At 35.8% G+C, this 22,657-nt stretch overlaps 1 protein-coding gene across 6 annotated transcripts in view; it reads left to right on the top strand.

Moving 5' to 3' along the window:
• The window catches only part of LRRC49 (leucine rich repeat containing 49), a 192,994-nt gene that overhangs the window by 92,951 nt on the left and 77,386 nt on the right, over positions 1–22,657 (top strand). For 2 of the 6 annotated variants that reach the window (XM_001367936.5, XM_056809108.1), the window contains one exon: positions 20,378–20,525. In XM_001367936.5, coding sequence (XP_001367973.1) covers positions 20,378–20,525 — 148 coding nt within the window. Of the gene's footprint in view, positions 1–5,987; positions 6,101–6,155; positions 6,297–6,572; positions 6,694–20,377; positions 20,526–22,657 lie in introns of those variants that run through there. The other 4 variants (XM_056809111.1, XM_056809115.1, XM_056809125.1 and 1 more) reach the window with 4 other exon arrangements.

Raw genomic sequence — 22,657 nt, forward strand, 5'->3', positions numbered from 1 at the left:
GAAATGAGAATTCAAAAAGGCAGTAATGTTTCTGGAACATACTTGTTTATCCAAGGACTGAATTAGCGTTTTCAAACTTTTTTCTATTGAGAACAAATAGTAAATGGGGGGAAAAGATCAATCAGGGCTACATTGAAGTAAAAAGTAGTTTAATATAGCTTTCATATGCATATATATAAATATATTTTGTTACATGTTGACATGTGTTCATATTTGTATATTATGAATAGGATACTGTTAACTTCATTTTTACATTGAGAACAGGCAAAATAAAACCTTTATTAAATAAACTCTATAAATACCACATCATCCACCTCTGACTCCCATACCCAATCAAAAATGTAGTACCATTCCACAATCAGTTTAGATGGCAGAAGGAGAAAGTCATAGAAAGGAGAGATATGTGGGAATGGTGGTATAAAAACCTAGGAGAGGGAATAGTAAGGCTTACAGAAGTCAAGGAAGAGAATAGCACTCAAAAGAATGCCTTTTCAAAAGAAAAGTCATAATGAGAGTTCTATGAAACGGGTAAGAAGAGAAATGTTTTAAGATGATTATTCTTTGAATTCTGACAACTCATCTCTTTACTTGGCTATAGACTTCCAGTGGATCCTGAATTGATGTTCTTTATTTTTGATCATTCAAAGACCCTTAATTAAATATAATAACTGTGGCTTCTACCACCCACCCTACCCTTATCTAGGACATTGTTTTTGAGCTCTAGCAATGTTATCTTTTGTTCTGGATTATTACACCTTAGACTAGAGATTCCTCATCTCTGGCATAGAACTACATAAGATGTTTAAATTGATAGAAAAGATAAGCTGGCTTTTGTGGAAGATGATATAATCTATCCTATTTCATCCATATTGTTTCATACAATTAGACCTATTCTTAATATTTAGGAAGATTAAGTATTTTGAATACTAAATCTTCAGTCTCTATGTGTCATCCTGATTTATTGGACTGGTGAGTTAGAAGCATTTTGTTTTCAAATGTACCAGGTTGTTAGAATAAAGGAACATTCCATCTATCTTTTTTGTTTTAGAACTCTTAATAATTTGCCAAAATAATTTCTCTCTGGGATTAAATGTATACTTTTTTTTCCATCTAGACATAGAAGAATCTTTCCTTGTATAACAGGAGTGTTTTTGATACAATATTATTCATGATCTTAGAGGTTTGAAAAGCATTGTTGAGGTATAAGATTTTACTTTTACTATAAAGTCAGGAGGACACTGTAATTAGATTTAAATAATTATACATGAAAAATTTACCAAAATTCATATTCAGAATTTTAATTCTAGAACAATTGTCTTCCTATTGAACAAGTGTGACCTCTCCCTTTATAACAGCAACAGAAGACTAGATCACAGATTCAGGGGGAATGTATTTGATTGTATTATAACAAGTTTTTATAGTTGTTGGTGTCTTGGTCATATATTCTATTTTCGAGATCCTTTCTCTATTCCAGGCTGATTCAGTGATGGTCCATGGTATTTAGTCACATGCATTTGCTTCTCTGGGTGTTATTCCTTTGGGGGGGGTGGCTTAGAACCACAATCATATGAAGTCTAATGGACATAATCTGGAATCTGTTCCCATCAATGACCATCATTTCTACCAATCAGACAGCATGGGCTAATTCTTTCCCACTATCTATAAATGAACAAAGAACAAAGGACTTGTTCTCCCAGGAACACAAGAATTAGAAAACATCTTCCTTGTGGCAGTTATGAATAGGTTTACAGAAATAAACATACAGAACTTACACAAAAGATGAGTCAGAGAAGGGATCCTTATTATAGAAAGTAAATTCCACAGAACATATACTCCTCCTGTTGTATTCTGGGTTTTTAGATTCTTCTTTTCTCTATCATTGCTCAGCATACTGAGAAAGGTGCAGACTGCTGACATTACCAGTGTCAAAGAATATCTGAGTAGAGCTCAGTGACTGAGGAGAGCATTCGGGACACTGGACTAATGCATGCTTGTTTCCCTAGTGCTGTGAAGGACAAATGGAAATAATTATGTAGATGCTTCCCCCTTGTGGAAATTTTTAGACATAGCTCCTATTTCTGAAGAATAGCTGAGGAAGGGAGTGATCAATTCCCTTTGCGTGGAAGGGAACTAACATATAGGTATCTGAGTAAAGGTAGTATATGTGAAGAATGACCTTGTAGTGCAGTGTATTAGCTTATAGTGGGAATCAGTGTTTAGGGGGAATACTGCTTTATTACTTGAGGTGAGAAGATTAAATGCCAAGAAGGAATAAGAGACCGGGTGGTGTGACAGTGCCAGAATTATCATGCATTCCCCTCCCTTCCATTGTGTGTTTATAAATGGTTGTCCTAGTTATGGCTTGTGGCTTGGTTGCTATAACATATCCACTCAGCATATAACACTGTGGATAAAATTTTAATAATATTTATAAGGCCAAATTTGTTCTGTTATTGCTTATGTCTGCAATTATCTGACTCATATCAGAGATGACCTTTCTTTTGGTTCTTGTTGCTGATGGAGAGGCAATATACAACCATATACCCAAGACACTTCTGCTACATTTGTGCTCTAGAGAGCAGCTAGTGTTGGACCCAAGTTGGTTACATTAGCACTAAGGACTAAAGCTGGCCACATTTTTTTAGGGATATCAAATAGGAAGGAATAAAACTGGCATACAGTTGATCAAAATTACTTACATGTGTTGATGAACATAGATTTGAGTGTATGGGGAGAATGTAGGCAGAGGCCAGTTGAGGTGGCAAGCATGGCAGAGTGTTGTAGGTCCAGCATTTCGGTGCTGAGAATGTATTCTTCTGGTTATCTTCCCCTCGAGAACAACATTATGAGTAGTGAGGTGTTTGTACTGCTGCTGCAGTACCCAGGCGAATGATCCAGGCTATTTTGCCCATTGCCCAGGAACTAGACACTAGTGGGGTGGGTGTTGATTATAAGATGTGGCCAGGATTAGAAAATATGGACATGTCTGATGCTGAAGTCAAAGAACTTAGTATTAGTTATTTTTGTCTAGTTTTGTTTGTTTTTATAGCATAGTAGTATTACATTATATTCTTGTACCACATTTTTTTGCCAATTTGTTTACCCCAGTTGCTGAATATTTATAATTTGTTTTGTGTTCTTTGGTACTGCTGCTATAAATATTTTGATAAATATGGGAAAAATTAGTTCTTTTGGGTTTTTTGTCAGTGAATGATTTTCTTAGAGTAAAATTGCTGGGTCAGAGGATATGAACATTTTAGGCCCTTTTTGGAATAATTCCATATTGCTTTCCAAAACTGTTATAATGTTATGCTATAATGCACAGCTCTGTCACTAAATACTAGTGTGCCTATCTTCCCACAACCCCTCCAGCAATAACCATAGGGAGAGAGTAAGGGAGGGAGAGTATTATAAAAGATTGAACACCAAAGAAAAGATTTTGTATTTGATTCCAGAGGTGATAGTGAACCACTGGAATTTTTTGAGTAGGGAGATGACCTGGCCAAATTTGTGAGCTTTGGGAAAATCACTTTGGTGCAGTAATGAATGGAGGATGGATTAGAGTGGGGACAGATTTGTGGCAGTGAGACCCACCAGCAACAAACAGTCCATTCATGAGATGGTGGGGACCTGAATCAGTTTCCTCTGTGGTGGCACTATAAGAGGGGAGAAGGGTGTGTATTTGAGAGATATTGCAAAGGTGAAATCAATAGACCTGGGTGACTGACTAGATATGGGAGATGATAGTGAGGAGTTGAGGATGACATCTAGGTTGTAAATTTGGGGGTTTGGAAAGATGATGGTACTATCTACAGCAATACAGAAATTTGGAAGAGTTGAGGATTTATGGGGAAAGATAATGAATTCCATTTTAGACATGATGGGTTTAAAATATCTATTGGTCATCCAGTTCTGGATGTCTGAAAGACAGTTGGACATGAATACTGAGACAAAACTGAATTTGACAAATATAAGATCAGGGTAGCAAAGTGGTTCATTGGATAAAGCAGTAGGCCTTGAGTTAGGAAGACTTGAGTTCTAATTTGACCTCAGTACTTAGCAGCTGTATGATCTTGAGCAAGGCTCTTAATCTCTGTTTTCCTGAATTCACTGGAGAAAGAAATGACAAACCATTCCAGTATTTTTGCCAAGAAAACCCCATGAACAGGACCACACATCGGGTCATGAAGAGTCAAACATGACTGAATGACTGAACAACAGCAAAAAAATTAGGAGATTATTGATAACTTTGGAGAGAGCAGTTTTGTTAGAAAGATGAAATTGGACACTAGATCTTAGAGGTTGAGGAGTGAGAGAAGTGGAGGAAGTTACTTTAGATGACATTCTCAAAGAGTTAGCCACAAAGAGTAAAAGAGATATAGGGTAACAGGAAGGAGCAAGTGAGGATTTGTGTGTGTGTGTGTGTGTGTGTGTGTGTGTGTGTGTGTGTGTTTGTGTGTGTGTGTGTGTGTGTGTGTGTGTTGAGGATGGGGAAGACGTGAGCATATGTGTAGGCAACAGAAAAGGAGCCGATAGATAGGAAGATATTGAAGATAAGTAATAAGAGGGGACAATCTGTTGGAGGATACAGGATGGAATAAGATTGATTTTGTAGCTATAGGGGTTAGCCTTGGGAAAAAATAGGGCCTCCTCTTTGTGTGAGATAGGACTGAAGGAAGAGATAATGGCAGAAGGCATCTGGGTGATATGAGATGAGGAAAAGGGAACTTATGTAGAATAGCTTTAATATTTTTTAGTAAAATATGAGATATATGGGAGGGTAGGGAAGGGAAAACTAAGTGAAATTTGCAAATGGATGAAAAGGCCTTCAAGAGCCTCTGAGTTGATAAAGGAGGTGTAGAAGGATTGCTTAAGAGCAATGAGGACCCAGTTTAGTTTAGGTAACAAAACTTTGTAGTGTATCCAGTCATAATGGTTAAGTGGTTTTCTTCATTTTTGTTTAGCAGTATTTATGTAGGAATGAAAGTGGTGAATGATAAGACTGCTCCAAGGCTGAGGTGTGGCAGAGTACCATTGGAAATAAGATAAGAGGGCCAGGGATTCAAGAGAATAATGGAAAGTTGAACTGGTTCACCAAGGGGTTGATGGGGAAAAGAAGAGAGAATGGTTAGTTCAGGGGAGATAGCCTAGGAGAAAATTGAGGGTCAAGGGACTGGAGGTCACAGAATGGAATAAAAAATAGAATTTGGTAAGGGAAAGCAGAGGGAGAAGTGAAAAATTTATGATCAGATAAGGGAATTTTGGAATTTGTGAACATGGAGGTGATAATGTGGCAAGATCAAGGGTATGATTAAGGTAGAATATAAATAGGTTGAGGAACTTGATGTGGGCACAGTGTTTGGGAAAGAGTCAATATTTATGTTGAAAGTTTCGTAGTATGAGGGCACGAGTTGTAGAGGAAAGTTTGTGAGCCATACACTGAACTCATTGAGGAAGGGAGATATCATTGGCATATGTAGGGTATGGCAAGGAATGAGTAATATTAATCATTGAGTGGAAGGCACCATTCCTTTTTTCAGAGGAAACTGGAGATAGGACAGAATTTACCACAAGATAGGAGGTGTATATCAAATGGAGAAAGTGTCATTTCTCCTTCCTCCAAAGGCTGAAGATTAGGCAGGAGTCCTCACAGGGATGGGAATTCCACTTTCCACAGAAGATATGCACAGCAGAAGGGAGATTGGAGGTAAGATAGCTTTTCTTTGCACCTGGACACTGAATTGGAAGTTGAACCTCAGTCTGGTTAATGCCTTTTTCCCATAAATTACATATGCTGCAGGAGATGGTCTTATGTCTTATCTCTCCTTTTCATCAGAGGCTGGTGATCAAGAGACATTGCTGTAGGAAACAATAAGTTGAGAAAGTCCTTCTGTTTTCCCTCTCAACACTAATGGTTTTTCCATTGGTGATGCATTATTTGACCATGACAACCCATTATTTATGTCATAATTGGGTATATCCTGTATAGAGGATTTATGGGAGCACAGCGACAAGAATTGCACAGGATGAAAAGGTGTGGATGGGTTGTAATCTGCACCAATAGAGAATACCCTCATGATGAGAACTCGGATCCATTGAAGTATTTACATGCTTGCTAATATAATAAAATACTAAGTTGTATATAATAGGTAAAAAATATTTAACTTCTAGAGAGAAAGGGAGCCAGCTCTTCCACTGAGCCTAATAGGAAGGAATAGAAAATTCATATAGAGACGGAGCTATATGTAACACCCTCACTTCTCCCCCACTCCTGAACCCCATAACTACGGAGTCAGGTGAGGAGGAGAGAAAAGACAGATTTAGTTACTGATGGGAAGGGTCAGAGGGTATATATTGACTTATTTCTTGGACCCAGAAACTTGAACTAAGGGCTTATTGTCAGTAAGGGAGGGGCAGAGGAGACAAAATAATAAGTAGGTAGTTTTTTTGAAGTCTGGCTTGGCCTTGTCTATACCTCTGCTCTATGAGGGTGAGCTAGCTATGGTAATAAGTCAGAGATCTTTTCCAGCAGGAGAAAAGTTGAGACCAAGAAAAGTTTTTTTTTTTTTGGTGGGATCTTCTTTCTGCTCCCAATGCTACTGGGTCTCAATATATGTCCTGTTTCCTGCTGAGTTGGAGCTTGGAGGTCCTGAGTTCCTGAGTCTTCATCTAAAGTTTGACCTTACTGGATGCGTGAGTCAAACCTCAGTTATGAACCGGGTTATAATGATTACCTTTCTTTGCTCATGACAAAGAGTAGTAGTCATGGGTTTTATCAAACTGATGATGCAGTCGTAAGAACTTTTGAGACTATTGGGACTTCCTTAATCTCAGAGAATGAGGATGAGGGTGGGACATAGCCAACCAATAGATATCATATTCTATATTATTTGTTGTTCTTAATCATTCCATGCCAAGAACAAAGTCTTATCCATAGCAATGCATATTTTCTCTGTACTTCTGGGGAATGTTGATGAAAATATCAAGTTCAAAGAAGAGCCAAGGTTTGTTCTGACAAACTCAATTGGGGCTCAATAATTGATTATGATTGTGTAAATCCATTATCTTCTATTTCCCCTAGACAGAAATATTAGAAGCTTGACCCCTTAGAGAGAGGTGGATAATTGAAGATCATTTACTCTTTGAGCACCATAGAGAGCTTGGCATTGGCATCTCCTTTTCTACCCTCCTTGTTCCTTCCCCCACTTCTTGCTAGGGTAAGCATGGGACTCCTCAAAATTAGATGTCTTATTTGCTTATTAAGGAGCTCACACTTTTATGGCCTTGATCTTATCAGTAAAGTAAGAGACAGGCAACCAATTTGATCAAGATTGAGGGAAGTGAAATTAGAGGTTAAGGACAGAAGAGGCCTGGACTTACCAGAGGGGAGTGAAGGAGTGAAGAAGAAATGAAGAATATGATTTTTTCACAAGAAATGAAGACAAGAACCATTGAATTGCATTGAAAAAAAAGTTGAAGTTTGCTAGCATGAATTTGCTATGAATCAAATGTATACAGTCCTAGATATTCCTTTAAGAAAACTTTTTTGGTCTAAGATTGTACTACTTAAGAAATTATTATGGTTGAGAAATCAAATCCAAATGTCTCTTCTGACTCTTAAGACTGCCCATAATTTTGTGGCTCTCTATCATTTCAACTTTTGCCTAAACATCAGCTTATCCAAATCAGTCTTTGTTTAGTTCTAACCCCTCCTCCTCCCTCCACAACAAAGGTTCAAATTAGCCATTGCCTAACTTTATGTCTGTGCTCTTTTCATGTTTTTTAGCATATTCTTTTCTGTAGCTATCCATATCTTACAAGTCAAGGCCTAACTTAAGCTTTATTGCCTTTGTGAAGTTTTTCCTGATGATTTTAAAGTCTATACTGATGGTACAATGGATAGATCACTGGTCTAGAAGACATGAGTTCAAATCCAGTTTTAGACATATACTAGATTTTTGATCATAAACAGATCATTTAACATCCTCAACTGTAAAATAGTAATACGAATAGTATGCTTCCCAAGGTTGTTGTGAAGATCAACTGAGCCCCCACCCATTGAGAAGATAATCAATATATCATTCATATATGTGAAATCATGTAAAATATATTTCCATATTAGACACATTGCAAAAAAAGCAAGAAAAATAGAGAAAGGAAAAGATTATAATTCATTTTGTGCTCATTAGTTCTCTTTCTGGAAATAGATAACATTTTTCACCATGAGTCCTTTTATTGTTGTTGCTGTATATAGTAATCTCTCTTGGTTCTCCTTGCTTCATTCTGCATCAGTTCATATAGATTTCCCTTGGTTTTTCTAAATCATCCCCCCCCATCATTTCTTATAGCACAATGGTATTCCTTCATAGTCATATGCCATAACTTGTTCAGCTATTCCCCTATTGATGAACAGCTTCTCAGATTCCAATTCTTTGCCATTACAAAAAGAATTGCTATACTGTTTTTTATATGTATAGGCTATTTTCCTTCTCTTAACTATTTTGGGATACAGAATTACTAGTGGTATGTTTGGTCAAAGAAAGTGCAGTTTTATAGACCTCTGGACATACTTCCAAATTATTCTCTAGAATGGTCAAATCATTTCAAAATTATATCAACCATATATTAGTGTTCTGGTTTTTCTACATCCCCTCCAGCTTTTGCCATTTTCTTTTTCTGTCTTGTCATGTCAATCTGATTGGTGTTATGTGGTACCTGAGAGAAGATTTAATTTTCATTTCTCTATTCTGAGTTTATATTTTGAGCTTCACTCATGAAAGTAATTTTCAAAGGTTAGGTTTTTTTTCTTCGTCTTTTACTCACTTTTCCAATTATCCCCCCGCCCCCACCCTTGTTAACTCATCTGTCTGTTGAAGTTCTGCTCTCCTCCTGGAGTAGAGGGAAGACTGTTTTCGAAGTTTGCAGTAGAGCCTTCTGGGGTGCTTGGGGTCTAGTTGTCTTTAGGTCCCTCTGGGTGCACTTCCAGAGGGTGGACAAGCTCACTCTTGTGAGAAGGCTTGAAACAGTGTTTTTCCAGCTGGATTCTGCTCTCACTTTTGGTTTCCCTCTTGTCTTCTGTGTTGGGTTTTCCCTGCTCTCCCCTTTTATTACTTCAGGCCATGTGGAAACAGGTAGGGCTGGTGTTAGGCTCCTTCTCTACTCTGCCATCTCATTGCCTCAGAGTGTTTGGTAGCTCCTAGGGCTGTTCCCCATTTTCCCTTTTCATTATCTCAGGCTACATGGAAGTGGATTGGACTGGCATTGAGCTGCCCCTCCCAACCAGTTTCATTGCTTCAGGACATGTGTAAGGCTGCTCCTGGCTCTGAAGTTTCATTACCTCAACCCTCTATAGGGTTGGTTTTGGGCTGCTCCTCATGTGTTGTTTTTTTTTTTTTGTTGTTGTTGTTGTTGTTGCCTCAGGATGCTTGGCAGCAAGTAGGACTGCACTGATACATGCTTTGTAAATTCCCTTGGTGAATTCTGCAAATTTACTTCCTCCATGCATCACTCATTGAGCTACTCTACTCTCTCATCTCAGTGAAACATGTCCCTCATGCTTCTATTTTTATGCTTGGGAAAAGTGAGCAACCCTTACTTCCTATTCTATTCTTTTCCTGTCATACATTTTATTTTATTTATTTTATTTTTAAATTTTTATTTAATTGATTAATCAAGAAGATTTTTTCATGGTTACATGATTCATGTTCTTTCCCTCCCATCCTGGAGCCAACAAGCAATACCATGGGGTTTTACATATGTCATTGATCAAGACCTATTTCCATATTAATGATATTTCCACTAGGACAATTGTTTAGAGTCCTCATCATATCCCCATGACCCATGTGATCATGCTCTTGTTTTTCTTCTGTGTTTCTACTCCAACAGGTCTTTCTCTGGATGTGGATAGCATTCTTTCTCATAAACCCTCAGAAATGTCTTGGATCATTGCATTGCTGCTAGTAGAGAAGTCCATTACAGTCAATTATGCCACAGTGTATCCATCCCTGTGTATAATGTTCTCCTGATTCTGCTCCTTTTACTCTGCATCAATTCCTGGAGGTCAATCCAGTTCATATGGAATTCCTCCAGTTCATTATTCCTTTCAGCACAATAGTATTCCATCACTAAGAGATACCACAATTTGTTCAGCCATTCCCCAATTGAAAGACATCCCCTCATTTTCCAATTTTTTGCTACCACAAAAGAGCACAGCTATAAATATTTCTGTTCAAGTCTTTTTCCTTATGACCTCTTTGGGGAATAAACCCAGCAGGGGTATGGCTGGATCAAAGAGCAGGCAGTCTTTTAAAGTCCTTTGGGCATAGTTCCAAATTGCCCTCCAGAATGGTTGGATCAATTTACAACTCCACCAGCAAGGCATTAATGTCCCTATTTTGCCACATCCCCTCCAACATTTATTACTTTCCTTTGTTGTTATTTTAGCCAATCTCCTAGGTGTGAGGTGGTACCACAGAGTTGTTTTGATTTGCATTTCTCTTTGTTTATTGATACTTTTGATTTCTTTACCTGAAAATTGCCTATTCATTTATCGTTTGGGGAATGGCTTGATTTTTGTACAATTGATTTAGCTCCTTATAAATTTGAGTAATTAAACCTTTGTCAGAAGTTTTTGTTATAAATTTTTCCCAATTTGTTGCTTCTCTTCTAATTTTGGTTGCATTGGTTTTGTTTGTACAAAACCTTTTTAATTTAATGTAATTTAAATTATTTATTTTACATTTTATAATTTTTTTCTAACTCTTGCTTGGTCTTAAAATCTTTCCTTTCCCAAAGATCTTACATGTATACTATTCTGTGTTCACCTAATTTACTTATAGTTTTCTTCTTTATATTCAAGTCATTCACCCATTCTGAGTTTATCTTGGTGTAGTGTGTGAGATGTTGATCTAAACTTAATCTCTTCCATACTGTTTTTCAGTTTTCCCAGCAGTTTTTGTCAAATAGTAGATTTTTGTCCCCAAAGCGGGGTTCTTTGGGGTTATCATAGACTGTCACTTACCCCAAGTCTATTCCACTGATCCTCCCTTCTGTTTCTTAGCCAGTACCATATTGTTGATGACCAGTGCTTTATTTTTGTACTCTCCCCCTTCAGTCCCCCTCCATTTTTCTCTTCTCACTTTCCCTGTAAGGTAAGATAGAATTTGACACCCCAATGAATCTAGATGTTCTTCCCTCTCAGAATTAATTCCACGAAGAGTACAGGGAAAGTATTTGGATATCAAATTTTCCATTTAGTTTTGGTCTTTTTTTTACAAATATTTGGAAATCTTCTATTTTGTTGAATGCCTATGCTTTCCCCTGGAAGTATATATTCAGTTTTGATGGATAGGTGATCCTTGGTTATAGATCCAATTCTCTTGCCTTTCTAAATATCATATTCCAAGCCTTGTGGTCCTTTCGTGTGGAGGCTGCCAGATCCTGTGTAATCCTGATTGGTGCTTCTTGATATCTGAATTGTCTCTTTCTGGCTTCCTGTAATATTTTCTCATTAGCTTGCAAGCTATTGAATTTGGCAATTACATTCCTAGGGACTGTCTTTTGAGGATTTAATGTAGAGGGTGATCTGTGGATTCTTTCAAGTCTGTTTTGCCCTCTTGTTGAAGAACATCAGGGAAGTTTTCTTGGATACTTTCTTGTAGTATGATGTCAAGGTTTCTGTTTATTTTCTAGGTTTTCAGGTAGACCAATGATTCTCAAATTGTCTCTTCTAGATTCATTTTTCAGGTCAGTCATTTTGTCAGGGAGATATTTCATTTTTCCTTCTATTTTGTCATTCGTTTGACTTTGCTTTATTAATTCTTGCTGTCATGTGAGATCATTAGCTTCTACTTGCCCAATTCTGGTCTTTAAAGACTGGTTTTCAGCTATGACTTTTTGATATTCCTTTTCAGTTTGGTCTATCCTGCTTTTCATGACATCCAGCTATTTAATTCTGGTCTCCAACTTGCTTATCATTTCATTTGATTTCTGGGCTTCTTTTTCCAAGTGGGAGTTTTTTAAACTGTTATTTTCTTTTTTAACTATTTTCCACTTTTCTTGCCAAGTTTATTCTATCTTTCTAATTTGGTTCATAATCTCAAATCTAAGCTCCTCAAAAGCTCGTGACCAATTTCCATTTGTTTTGGAAGGTTTGGATGTGTTTACTTGTTTGTCAGCCTCTTCTGTCTTCTCTGTAGTATGGATTTTTTCTCCATAAAAATTATTCAGGGTCAATGTCTTTCTCTTGTTCTTTTTGGTGTTTGTAGATTATATTTCTTGGGTGTTGGTGGCCATTCCTTTGTTGGTTTTTCCTTCCCTTCCCAGCCAGAAGTCTGAGTGAGGAGGGCAGGCTCTGTGTGTATATCAAGTTAGGGAGCAGGTTTTGTCCTGAGGCTATTTTTTGAGTCTCTGCGGTATCTGCTGTATGCCACCCCTCTTTCCTCTATCTCTGTTCCCAAGGTCCAAGTTCCTTAGCCTCCTTGGGTTCCAAGTCTAACTGCTCTCAGGAGTAAGATTGTTATTTTCTCAGCCAGCTCCCAAGAACCTAGAGATTGCCCTGTGCTCACTCAGATCCTGATGTGCTGACTCTGACTCTGGAGCCGTAGGTGGTGTGGGGGGAGGGTTGATCAGCTTGAGCTTTGGTGGGAGTTTTTTTATCCCCTCATACTGTGGAAATGCCCAAATCCCACCTACCTTCAAGACTGCGTCCTACAGTGGAGCCTCTTTGTTTATCTGATTTTGGTTTTTTATTCTTTTGAGGCACTTTATATTGGTTGGTGGTGAGGAGAGGAAGAACCATGCTTTTACACTGAAGCCATCTTAACCCAGAAGTGTCTTCTCTTCTCCTCTTCTCCTCTTATCTCTTTCCTTAGTTCTTCCAGAAGGTGTTGGGCATATGTATCATTTGCATTTTTCTTGGAGACTTTGCTTATAGTTTTCTTTTTGTTGTCTTTTAATTTGTTGTTTTTTTTTTTTTTGGAAGGGGGAACTCGTTTTTTCAGTCTAATTTCTTTACTTTAAATTTCATTTTAAAGTTGGGCTGTCCTCATCTGGGGATGAGGATTGAGTTGGACATGGTACTGTCCCAAGCTTTAGGCTTTTTTGTCCTGCTATTTTTAGAACTAGTTCTGGGGATCTATAAATTTTTCACACTTCCAAGATGGTGTTATCCTTGGAGACGTATGGTCACTGCTCTCTGTTCTACATTCTGCTCTTTTCCCAAGAAGGGCCTCTGGTCATCTGTAGTCACAAGTGGTAGTGCTTCCATCTGCCACTGAATTGTTACTGGAGCCCTTGCTCCCTTGTGATTGACAACAAGTGTTCCTCTCTACCATAGAACTGGGACCCAGAACAGTATCTGGGCAATGGAGCTATCAAACAGCAGTCATTCCTATACCTAGTGTCAGTTCAAGGTCCCCTGTAATCTCTGACCATATATCCAATCTTCTTACTAACTCTGGGCTAAGAATTCCCCCAACCCTTGCAGCTAATAAGGTCCATTTCAAGGTCCATTGCTGGTGTTGCCACTTTATTGTCTGTAGGTTGGTCTCCACCTCATGTCACAAATCTATCTTTCCAACCTCCTTAGTTTTCTTGGGCTGGAAATATGTCTCACTCTGCCTTTTGTTCTGTTTCAGATTTCAGATTGATGTATTTTAAAGTTGTTTGGAGGGGTAATGTTGTAGGGGTTTCAATGGGCATTTGCCTATACATTGACATTTTGGCTCCACCTCTATTTAACAAATTCTTAATAATTTCCTTCCTTCTTTTCATCCTTCCTTACACTCTTGTTTCCTTCTTTCATAACACTTCATTGTATACTTTTTATTTTATACACTGTACAATTTAATATTTAACTATATACCATGATGATTCTTTCCTGTTGGTTGTATTAGTCCTTGCCTCCTCCCTTCCTCCCCCAATTAATTGTAAGTTCCTTGTGAACAAGGGTTTGTCTTTTTCTGCTTTTATAGAAAATATCATATAGGGCTAGTTACATAGCAAGCAAGTTTTCAAATCTTCAATAATCAGCAATGAAGAAACTGAGTTTGGTTAAGTTCATTTTGTAGTGCATAACGTATTGGGATGAAGAGTTGTTAATTATCTTATAGCCAAAACACTTGGCCAATTTTTTTGGTAATTATCTAATTGGGAATATAAGATTTTATTTGGGAATCATACAGATAAAATAGCTTTCTAGAATCTCAATATCTTAATATATTTACCTTTTGCTGATATACTTTCTTATACCAAGTAAACAACAAAAAACTATCTGATTTTTATTTTCCATTTTTAATTTGTTAAGTTACTATCAGTAGAGATAGATTGTTTCCCTAATTTTTGACCAGATAGGAAGCAGATGTGAAATTAAGAAAGGAAAATGTTGAGTGAAGGAACAAATACATGAGTAATCTGGAAAAAAGAGAAGTCAGGTTTTGGGTTGAATGACAGACTTTGGAAGAATGTATATTTCTCTTTATGTAATATTACTCTTTATGTAGATCAGAGCTTCTTAGCCTCTTTTTGGTGTCATGGACCCTTTCGACAATCTGGTGAAGTCTATAGTGTGCTCCTCAGAATGTTTTTAAGTACATAAAATAAAACAAAATATAACAAACTAATCATACAGAAATACAGTTGTCAAAATACATAGTTTTAAAATGTTTGTGGATTCCTGGCTAAGATGAGCTGTAGAGACTAGCAGTTAAATGAGACATAGAGACTGATAGAGCCACCACTATACTGGTATGATTGTTCTACTTCCAGTTATTTAAAGAATCTGAGTATAATTTTCTCTGATTAAGCAGTACATTATAAATTTTCATTAGGAATAGATATATGTATGTATTTGAAGAAATGTTTTGTTTGGATAGGGAAAGCCTTTAAAATAATGATCTACCTTGTCAAAACATTTCTAGGAATGCCTGGCATGTTTATTGATAGAATGCATTGCAGATGGAAATGAAATTCTATGAGGAATCTCCTCTATCAAATATGGATTTATTTTATTAAAGCTATTCAGAGCACACAGACTTAAGCATGGATGTCAGCACTAACAGCTGATTTGGGAGTAGTTGGCAGGGGAGTGCCTTCTGAGGATAACAAAGATTTTTCCATTCCTATCCATTTTTGCTATACTTCAAATACAGATGCAGAACAGATGGATTTTTATAGGTCATCTAGATTTCCAAAGTTTATTATGACATACATTTATAAGATACTAACATGTTATTCCTTTCTATACTCAAGATATTTTTTGATCCAGGGAAGAAATTATTTTATTCCTTTTTAGTAATGAATATATAAATTTCTTTCTACAAAAGAGTACATGTTAAATTGAGCCAGAAACTATTATGATGTTAATTTGAAACTCTACTCAACACTAAGCAAGTAATAGATACTATTCATATTGACATGTAAATTAGCAATTAAGCATTATTAGATACTACATACAGTGCAAAATGAGACAATATAATTTATACATATACACATATTTTATATATACATACACATAGACACACATACACACATATATGCTTCTCAGCTTGCTGAGTTCATCTACTTGATTGGGGAAAAGTATGACCAAATTTAATTCCATTCAACAAAAATGTATTAAGTGATTGCATTGTACAAAATGCTGAACATATAAAGCTCAAAAATACTACACAATTCTGACCTTCAATGAGCCTACACTCTAATAGGGAAGATAAAAATAGATTTGCAAAAAACTTCCAAAGTTAGAATATAAGTACACAGAAGACATTGAGCAATGCAGTGGCCTTACATTCAAAGAAAGTATCGAGGAGAAGATTAGCCAGTGTCAAAAGCTGCCAAGAAGTCAAGAAAATGAACCCTAAAATTGGAATATTTGATTTGGCAATTGTGAGATCATTAGTACCTTTGGAGAGAGCAGTTCCAGAGGTCATATTTCACTCTACCTTTCTCTAGAGTATCATGTTCTCTAGAATACCATTGTACTGTACTATTCTCTACAAAACTGTATTTAGTTCTGGGCACCACTTTTTAGGTGGAACATGGAAGATATATGGAGTAGGAGAGCAGTGGAGTATGATGAGCCTCAATTTGTTGCTATATAAAGATTGGTTGCTATATAAAGAATCAGGGATAATTAATCTTGAGGGGAGAAACTTGGAGGGGGAAGAGGGTCATACATGCATATCTTCAAGTATTTAAAATAAAATACTCATACCACTGGATAATTAAAATTCTTGTTCTTATCCCCAGACTTCAGACCTGTTAATAATAGGTAGAGGTAATGAGGAATGAATTTTGGTTCCTATAAGGAAGACCCCTAATAATTATAGCTATCCAGGGGCAGTGAGGTGGCTCAGTGGATTGAGAACCAGGCCTAGAAATGAGAGATTCTGGGTCCAAATCTGTCCTCAAACACTTCCTAGCTGTGTAACTAAGGGCAAGTCACTTAGCCTCCATTGTCATTTAGAAAATAACTTTAGCTCTCTGAAAGTAGATTGGGGGCAATAATGGATGATCAAGACTTATGTATGATAAGTCTTATAGAAGTTTGTTTAGGTATGACTTGGACTAGATAACTTATGAAGTTCCCTCCAACTTTTAGCTTCTATGATGCATCTGTTATTAGAATTAGTAACCAAGTATATACCTTTTCGTGTACCTGTTTGTTTGAATATATATAAGATATTAAAGGTAGTATTCTTATTAATGACAAATTCAGGAATGGAACCTCCTCCTCTACTTCTGGTTAAAGGTAATCTTAATGAAAACCTTTGTGAAATATATCTTTATGGCCACTGGACCTCATCCTAAGTTGTTATGCCAAATAAGATGAGACTTATGCTTAAGGACATAATTTGTTAAGTGTAGGCTTAACTTATTGTGACCATATGCCATATGCCATACATATGCCATATGTGTTTTCCATTTCTTATCAGCTCCTAGAGATCATAATGTTATTTTAATGTGACCTGATATATTATGAATGTATGAATGTATTAATGATATTAAATAAACATACATTTATGGAAATTTAAGAAAAAATGCCATGTCTATCTTTTGTCTCAGATAAGAAATCTCAAAAGAGTGAAAAAGATAATAAACATAAGGAGCCATTGACCTATAATTCAGCTTTCTCATTTCTACAAAATCTTTTTAAGGATAATTTTTGCATCAGTGACATTCTCATTAACATGATAATCAAATATACAGATTTTTATAGGCAATTTTCTTTTCTTTAAAAATAAATTGCATTAGAGGCAGCGAAGTGACTCTGTGTATTGAAATGAGAAGTCCTGGGTTCAAATGTGGCCTTATAATTGTGTGACCCTGGGTGAGTCACTTGACCCTCATTGCTTAGCCCTTAGCACGCATCTTCCTTGGAAACTAATACACAATATTGATTCTAAGACAGAAGATAAGGATTTTAAAAATAAATTGATGCCTTTTGTTTTTATATTGTCTAAATTTCTGCCTCTCTCCCCTGCTCCCTCTAAGAAAGCCCTCTCTTATTACAAAGAACTGAAAAAAAGACAAAAAAAAAGAATTACAATTCAATTTTAGCAAAGCTAATCTATATATTGAAAAAAATCTGACGTTATATCATTATATGCAATGTTCCATACCTGTGGGCCTCTTACCTCTACAAAGAAATGTCTTCTCATTTCTTTTTTTGGAGCCAAGCTTTGTTTTTATATTTTTTGTAACATTAAATGTTATTGTTTTGTAGTGGTTGTTCTTTCCACTTACATTGTTCTAACCACTGCATATAATGTTTTCCTGGCTTTTATTACTTTACTCAGCATTAATTCATATTAGTTTTTTAGTGCTTCTCTGTAAACATCCTAGTCACTATTTCTTATGGCACAATAATAGTCCATTACATTTGTGTATTATAATTTGCTTAACATATCCCTCAATTGATGGGTGTCTACTTTATTTTTCCCATTATTCTCTATCACAAAAAGTGTTACTTTCAATGTTTGGGTTTATATTGTGCCATTGAATATAAATCACTGACCTCCTAACAGGGTATGCCTAGCTTTAGGATCTTTGAGTAAAAGACTATTGACATTTTATTGATTTTATTTGCATAATTCCATATTGCATGTTTTATTAATTTGCTGGGCATGAGATGAAACCTAAAACTTGTTTTGATTTGCATTTTTTGTGAAAATTAAAATAAAATTTATTATTATCTTTTAATCATACAACTGATTCATGTTAGATACTAAGACTGCAGGACTTTGCAGTGACTCTTCAAGCCTAGAGTTTAGGTGCCTCTTCAATTTTGGAAATATTCTCTCTTTAATACCAAAACAAATTTGTCTTGATATTTAAAGCATTCTTTCATATAGTTGTTAATAATTTGCATTTCTTCTTTTGAAAACTTGTTCATATCATTTGACCACTTATCTATTGGATTCTTAAAAATAAAATTCTTATCAGAAATTTTGTTACAAAGATTTTTTTTCTTTGTCGGCCATTTCCTTTCTTATCCTGTAGTTTTACCTATGAATAAGCTTTTTAATTTCATTTAATCAAAATTATCTATTTTATCATTTGTAATTCTCATTACTTCTTGTTTAACTAAGAAATATATTTCCTTCCCATAGATGTGGAAAGTTTACAACTTGCATCTCTTTTAATTTTTAATATGTTCTTTAATATCTAGAATACATATCTGTTTTGAATTTATTGTAGAATATGGTATGATATTAATATGACTGTAATTTATGCCAGACTAATTTCCAGTTTTCATAGCATTTATCATATATAAAATTCTTTTCTAGATAATTTTCAGGTTTATATGGATATTGGATTATTGAATTCCATGATTTCTGATTTTCCTTTTTCTAGTCTATTATATTGATCTACTTTTCTTTTTTAATCAATACCAAATATATTTGATGACTGCTGCTTTATAATAAAATATGAGGTAGGGAAGTGCCATAGGCACTTTTCTAGAGCCAACCACATGTAAATTGCCATTATATTTATTTCTACTGATTTTAAGAAAACATGAGATGCCAATAAAAATATAGCCCTAAAAATGGTGTTAAGCAAATTCTCTCATATGTAGATTAAAATAATATAAAATATGCTTATTTACTTTGTTTACTTTTAGGACTGGATCAGGACTCTACTTAAGTATTGATGTCAAATGAGATGATAAATAGGGAGATGTAGATTCACTAAATGTTTCTGCCACTGTTGTGGAATATACATGGTACAAATACCTGCATAAGAAAGTTAAAAGAGAAGAATTTCCTTTTGATGCCTCAGTTCTTCAAATGCCTTTATTTGTTGTTAGCATTGTATGAATTTGCATGAAGCCTGGAATATTAGAAAGCCTTCTAGTAAAATCCAGAGTATTTGGTCTGAACATATTAGAAAAACGAAGTTGATAAAAATATATATATTTCTAAATTCATGCTATTCAGCTGGCTGAACAATAACTTAGTAAATTAGCCTCTAAATGAACACATAATGCATATGAATGATGAAATGGCTTCCACTTTTATCATTGTACATCTGATGACTAGCATAGTATCTTTTTTTTAAAATCCCTTAGCTTCTATCTTAGAATTGATACTAAGTATTGCTTCCAAGGAAGAAGAGCTGTGAAAGGTTGGCAAATGGTGTTAAATTACTTCCCCAGGGTCACATAGTTAGGGAGTGTCTGAGGCCAGATTTGCACCTAGGATTTCCAGGCCTTGTTCACTGAGCCATGTAGCTGCCCTAGATCAGCATAATGTTTTACAGATAATTGGAACTTAATAAATGTTTATTAAATTGAATAGTTTGGTATTTCAAAAATTACAATGGAAAAAAGTAAGAAAATGGTAAATAGAACTCATTTGAGATTGAGAAGGATTAGGCCTGAGAATACAGAAAAGAAAGTATACTGAGAACTTGGATTAGGACTGAGAGTACAGAAAGATAAAGGAAGTTTACTTAGAACTTAAAGCTCTGTGATAATATTGAAGAATTAATAGATAGGTAGATTTGGGAAAATGGCACATAAAAATGATAGGAGAATTATTGGTTAGGTAGAATTTGGTCAATGAGTTACTTGATCCCCAAGTGCCAATCAGGATTTGCTGTCCTGTGTTGTTATAATTGTTTTAGCGTTATATATCTAACTAAGCCTTGAGAATCTAGAGGTGGGGAGGGGACCACATCCTTTCTCCTTTACTCCATTATGACGGGTTTCTAGTAGATGGAAGAGCCATTAAGAGAGAATCAAAATATGAAATGAGAACTTAACTTGGCTCTAGAGTGATAATTAATAACAATTTAAAATTATAGTTAACTCCCATGAAAAAGTAAAAGAATCTTACAAAGTTTAAGAATGATCATGTGTTGTTCTTTTCGTCTGTAGTTTTGAAGATATTCTGTGCCTTGCTGACTCCACCTCCCTCTCAGACATCACTCTTGATGGCAATCCAATAGCTCAAGAGTCATGGTACAAACACACTATCCTTCAGCATATGATGCAACTCCGCCAGCTAGATATGAAGAGAATCACGGTAAGAAAAGTTGCCTAAATTTTTAACACATTGGTTTATTTTTTCTTGTTCTAGGTTAAGAAATTGGAGTTCTGAGTCTTGGTGTAAAAATACCTCTTAATTTAGATAGACTCTGGAAAATAAAAATAGTTGAATTCTTTGTAAAACTTTTTAATTTTGCATAATCAAAAACTTCTTTATTTGTTGTCTGACCATAATCTCATCCTTTCTCTATAGATCTGACAGGTAGAGTTTCCCATGCTTCTCTAATTTATTTATTATATCTCTCTTTAAGTTTAAATAAAAAATTTATCCATTTAAACTATTACTGTGAGATAGTCTATGCCTAGTTTATGCCAAGATGTTTTTTCCTAGCAATTTTTGTCAAATTCTGAGTTCTTATCCCCAAAATTTGGATCTTTGGATTTATCCAACATTAGATTCCTATGATCATTTAATACTGTGTACTGTATACTTAATCTATTTTACTGACACACCACTCTTTCTTAGCCAGTGCCAGATTGTTTTGATGATTACAGTTTTGTAATATAGTTTAAAATTTGGAACTGCTAAATTTCCTTCCTTCACATTTTTTCATTGGATTTCCTTGATATTCTTGACCTTTTGCTCTTCCAGGTGAATTTTGCTAATATTTTTTCTAGCTCTATAAAAAATTCTTTGGTAATTTGATTGGTATTGCACTGAATAAGTAAGCTAATTTAGATGAAATTGTCATTTTTATTATATTGGCTCAGGCTACCAATGGGCAATTAATATTTCTCCAATTTTCAGATTTGTATTTATCTGTGTGAAAAGTTTTTTTGTAATTGTGTTCATACAATCCCTGGGTTTGTTCTGACAGGTAGCCTCTCAAGTATTTCAGTATTTCATATTTGCAGTTGTTTTAAGTGGGATTTCTCTTTCTATATCTTCTTGCTGGGTTTTATTGGTAGTATATAAAAATACTGATGATTTATATGTGTTTATTTTGTATCCTACAACTTCATTGGAGTATTGTTGCATCTGGGTTTTTAGTTAATTCTCTAAGGTTCTCTAAGTATAACATAATATTTATTTGCAAAGAATAATAGTTTTATCTCCTCATTGCCTATTTTTGTTCCTTCAATTTTTTTCTTGTCTTACTGCTAAAGATAGCATTTCAAATATGATACTGAATAATAATGGTGATAGTGGACATCCTTGCTTCACTTCTGGTCTTATTGGAAAGGTTTCAGGTTTATCTCTATTATAGATAATGCTTACTCTTGGTTATAAATAGATACTATTAGGAAGGGGCAGAGCCAAGATTGTGGCTTAGGAGCAGGAAAAACTTCGAGCTTCTCAAAAATTTCTTCTAAATCAATCATTACAAAGCATCTCAAAAGGACAGAAGTCAAAACAATATGAGTAAAGGGTTCTTCCACTGTATACAAAGTGAAAGGTAGGCAGTGAGAAAGGATTCCCACACTATAAAGGGGCAAAGCTGAACAAGAAAAAGTTCCGGCTAACCATCCCTACCCCCACTAGTTAGAACCAGGGCTAGGGAAATCTCCAAATTCTTAGGGGGCTGGCTGAAAGCACCACAAACTCACCCCAAGGGCTGTGCCATCACTGGGGAGTGAGATGTGGGGAATAGCAGGGGTCCCACCATAGCAGCAGCACTGGCAGCAACAGCTGAGGAAAATAGCCTAAGGGCAAAACACAGTGCAGAGTGCTACACCACAAACTCACCCTTGAAAATACCAGCTGGAGGTGGGGCTCAGCATCACGGCAGCAGCAGCTCGTAATAGCAGCACCATCAATAGTAGTAGCAACAGCAGCAGAGGAAGATAGGCTCAGGGCAAAACACTCTGAAGCAAGCTACACAAAAAACACCACAGATCTACTTGCCTTCACTTAGACCTCTGACAGGGAGGGGAAGATAGTCCCAAGGCATAGCCCTCTGAGGCAGAAACAATGATAGCAATGATCACCAAAATATAGGAATTCTAATCCTCCAATGGGAAAAGAGGTAAACAATAGCAAAAAAAGCTCTTGACCATGGAAATTTTTTATGGAGAAAAAGAGCAAAATACAGAAGTAACTGAAGAGAGTTAGAAACAAATAAACACATTCAAGCCCCCCACCCCCAACTGGAAATTAGTCACAAGCTC

This window comes from Monodelphis domestica, chromosome 1 (assembly GCF_027887165.1).
Source record: "Monodelphis domestica isolate mMonDom1 chromosome 1, mMonDom1.pri, whole genome shotgun sequence".
Classification (NCBI taxonomy): domain Eukaryota; kingdom Metazoa; phylum Chordata; class Mammalia; order Didelphimorphia; family Didelphidae; genus Monodelphis; species Monodelphis domestica.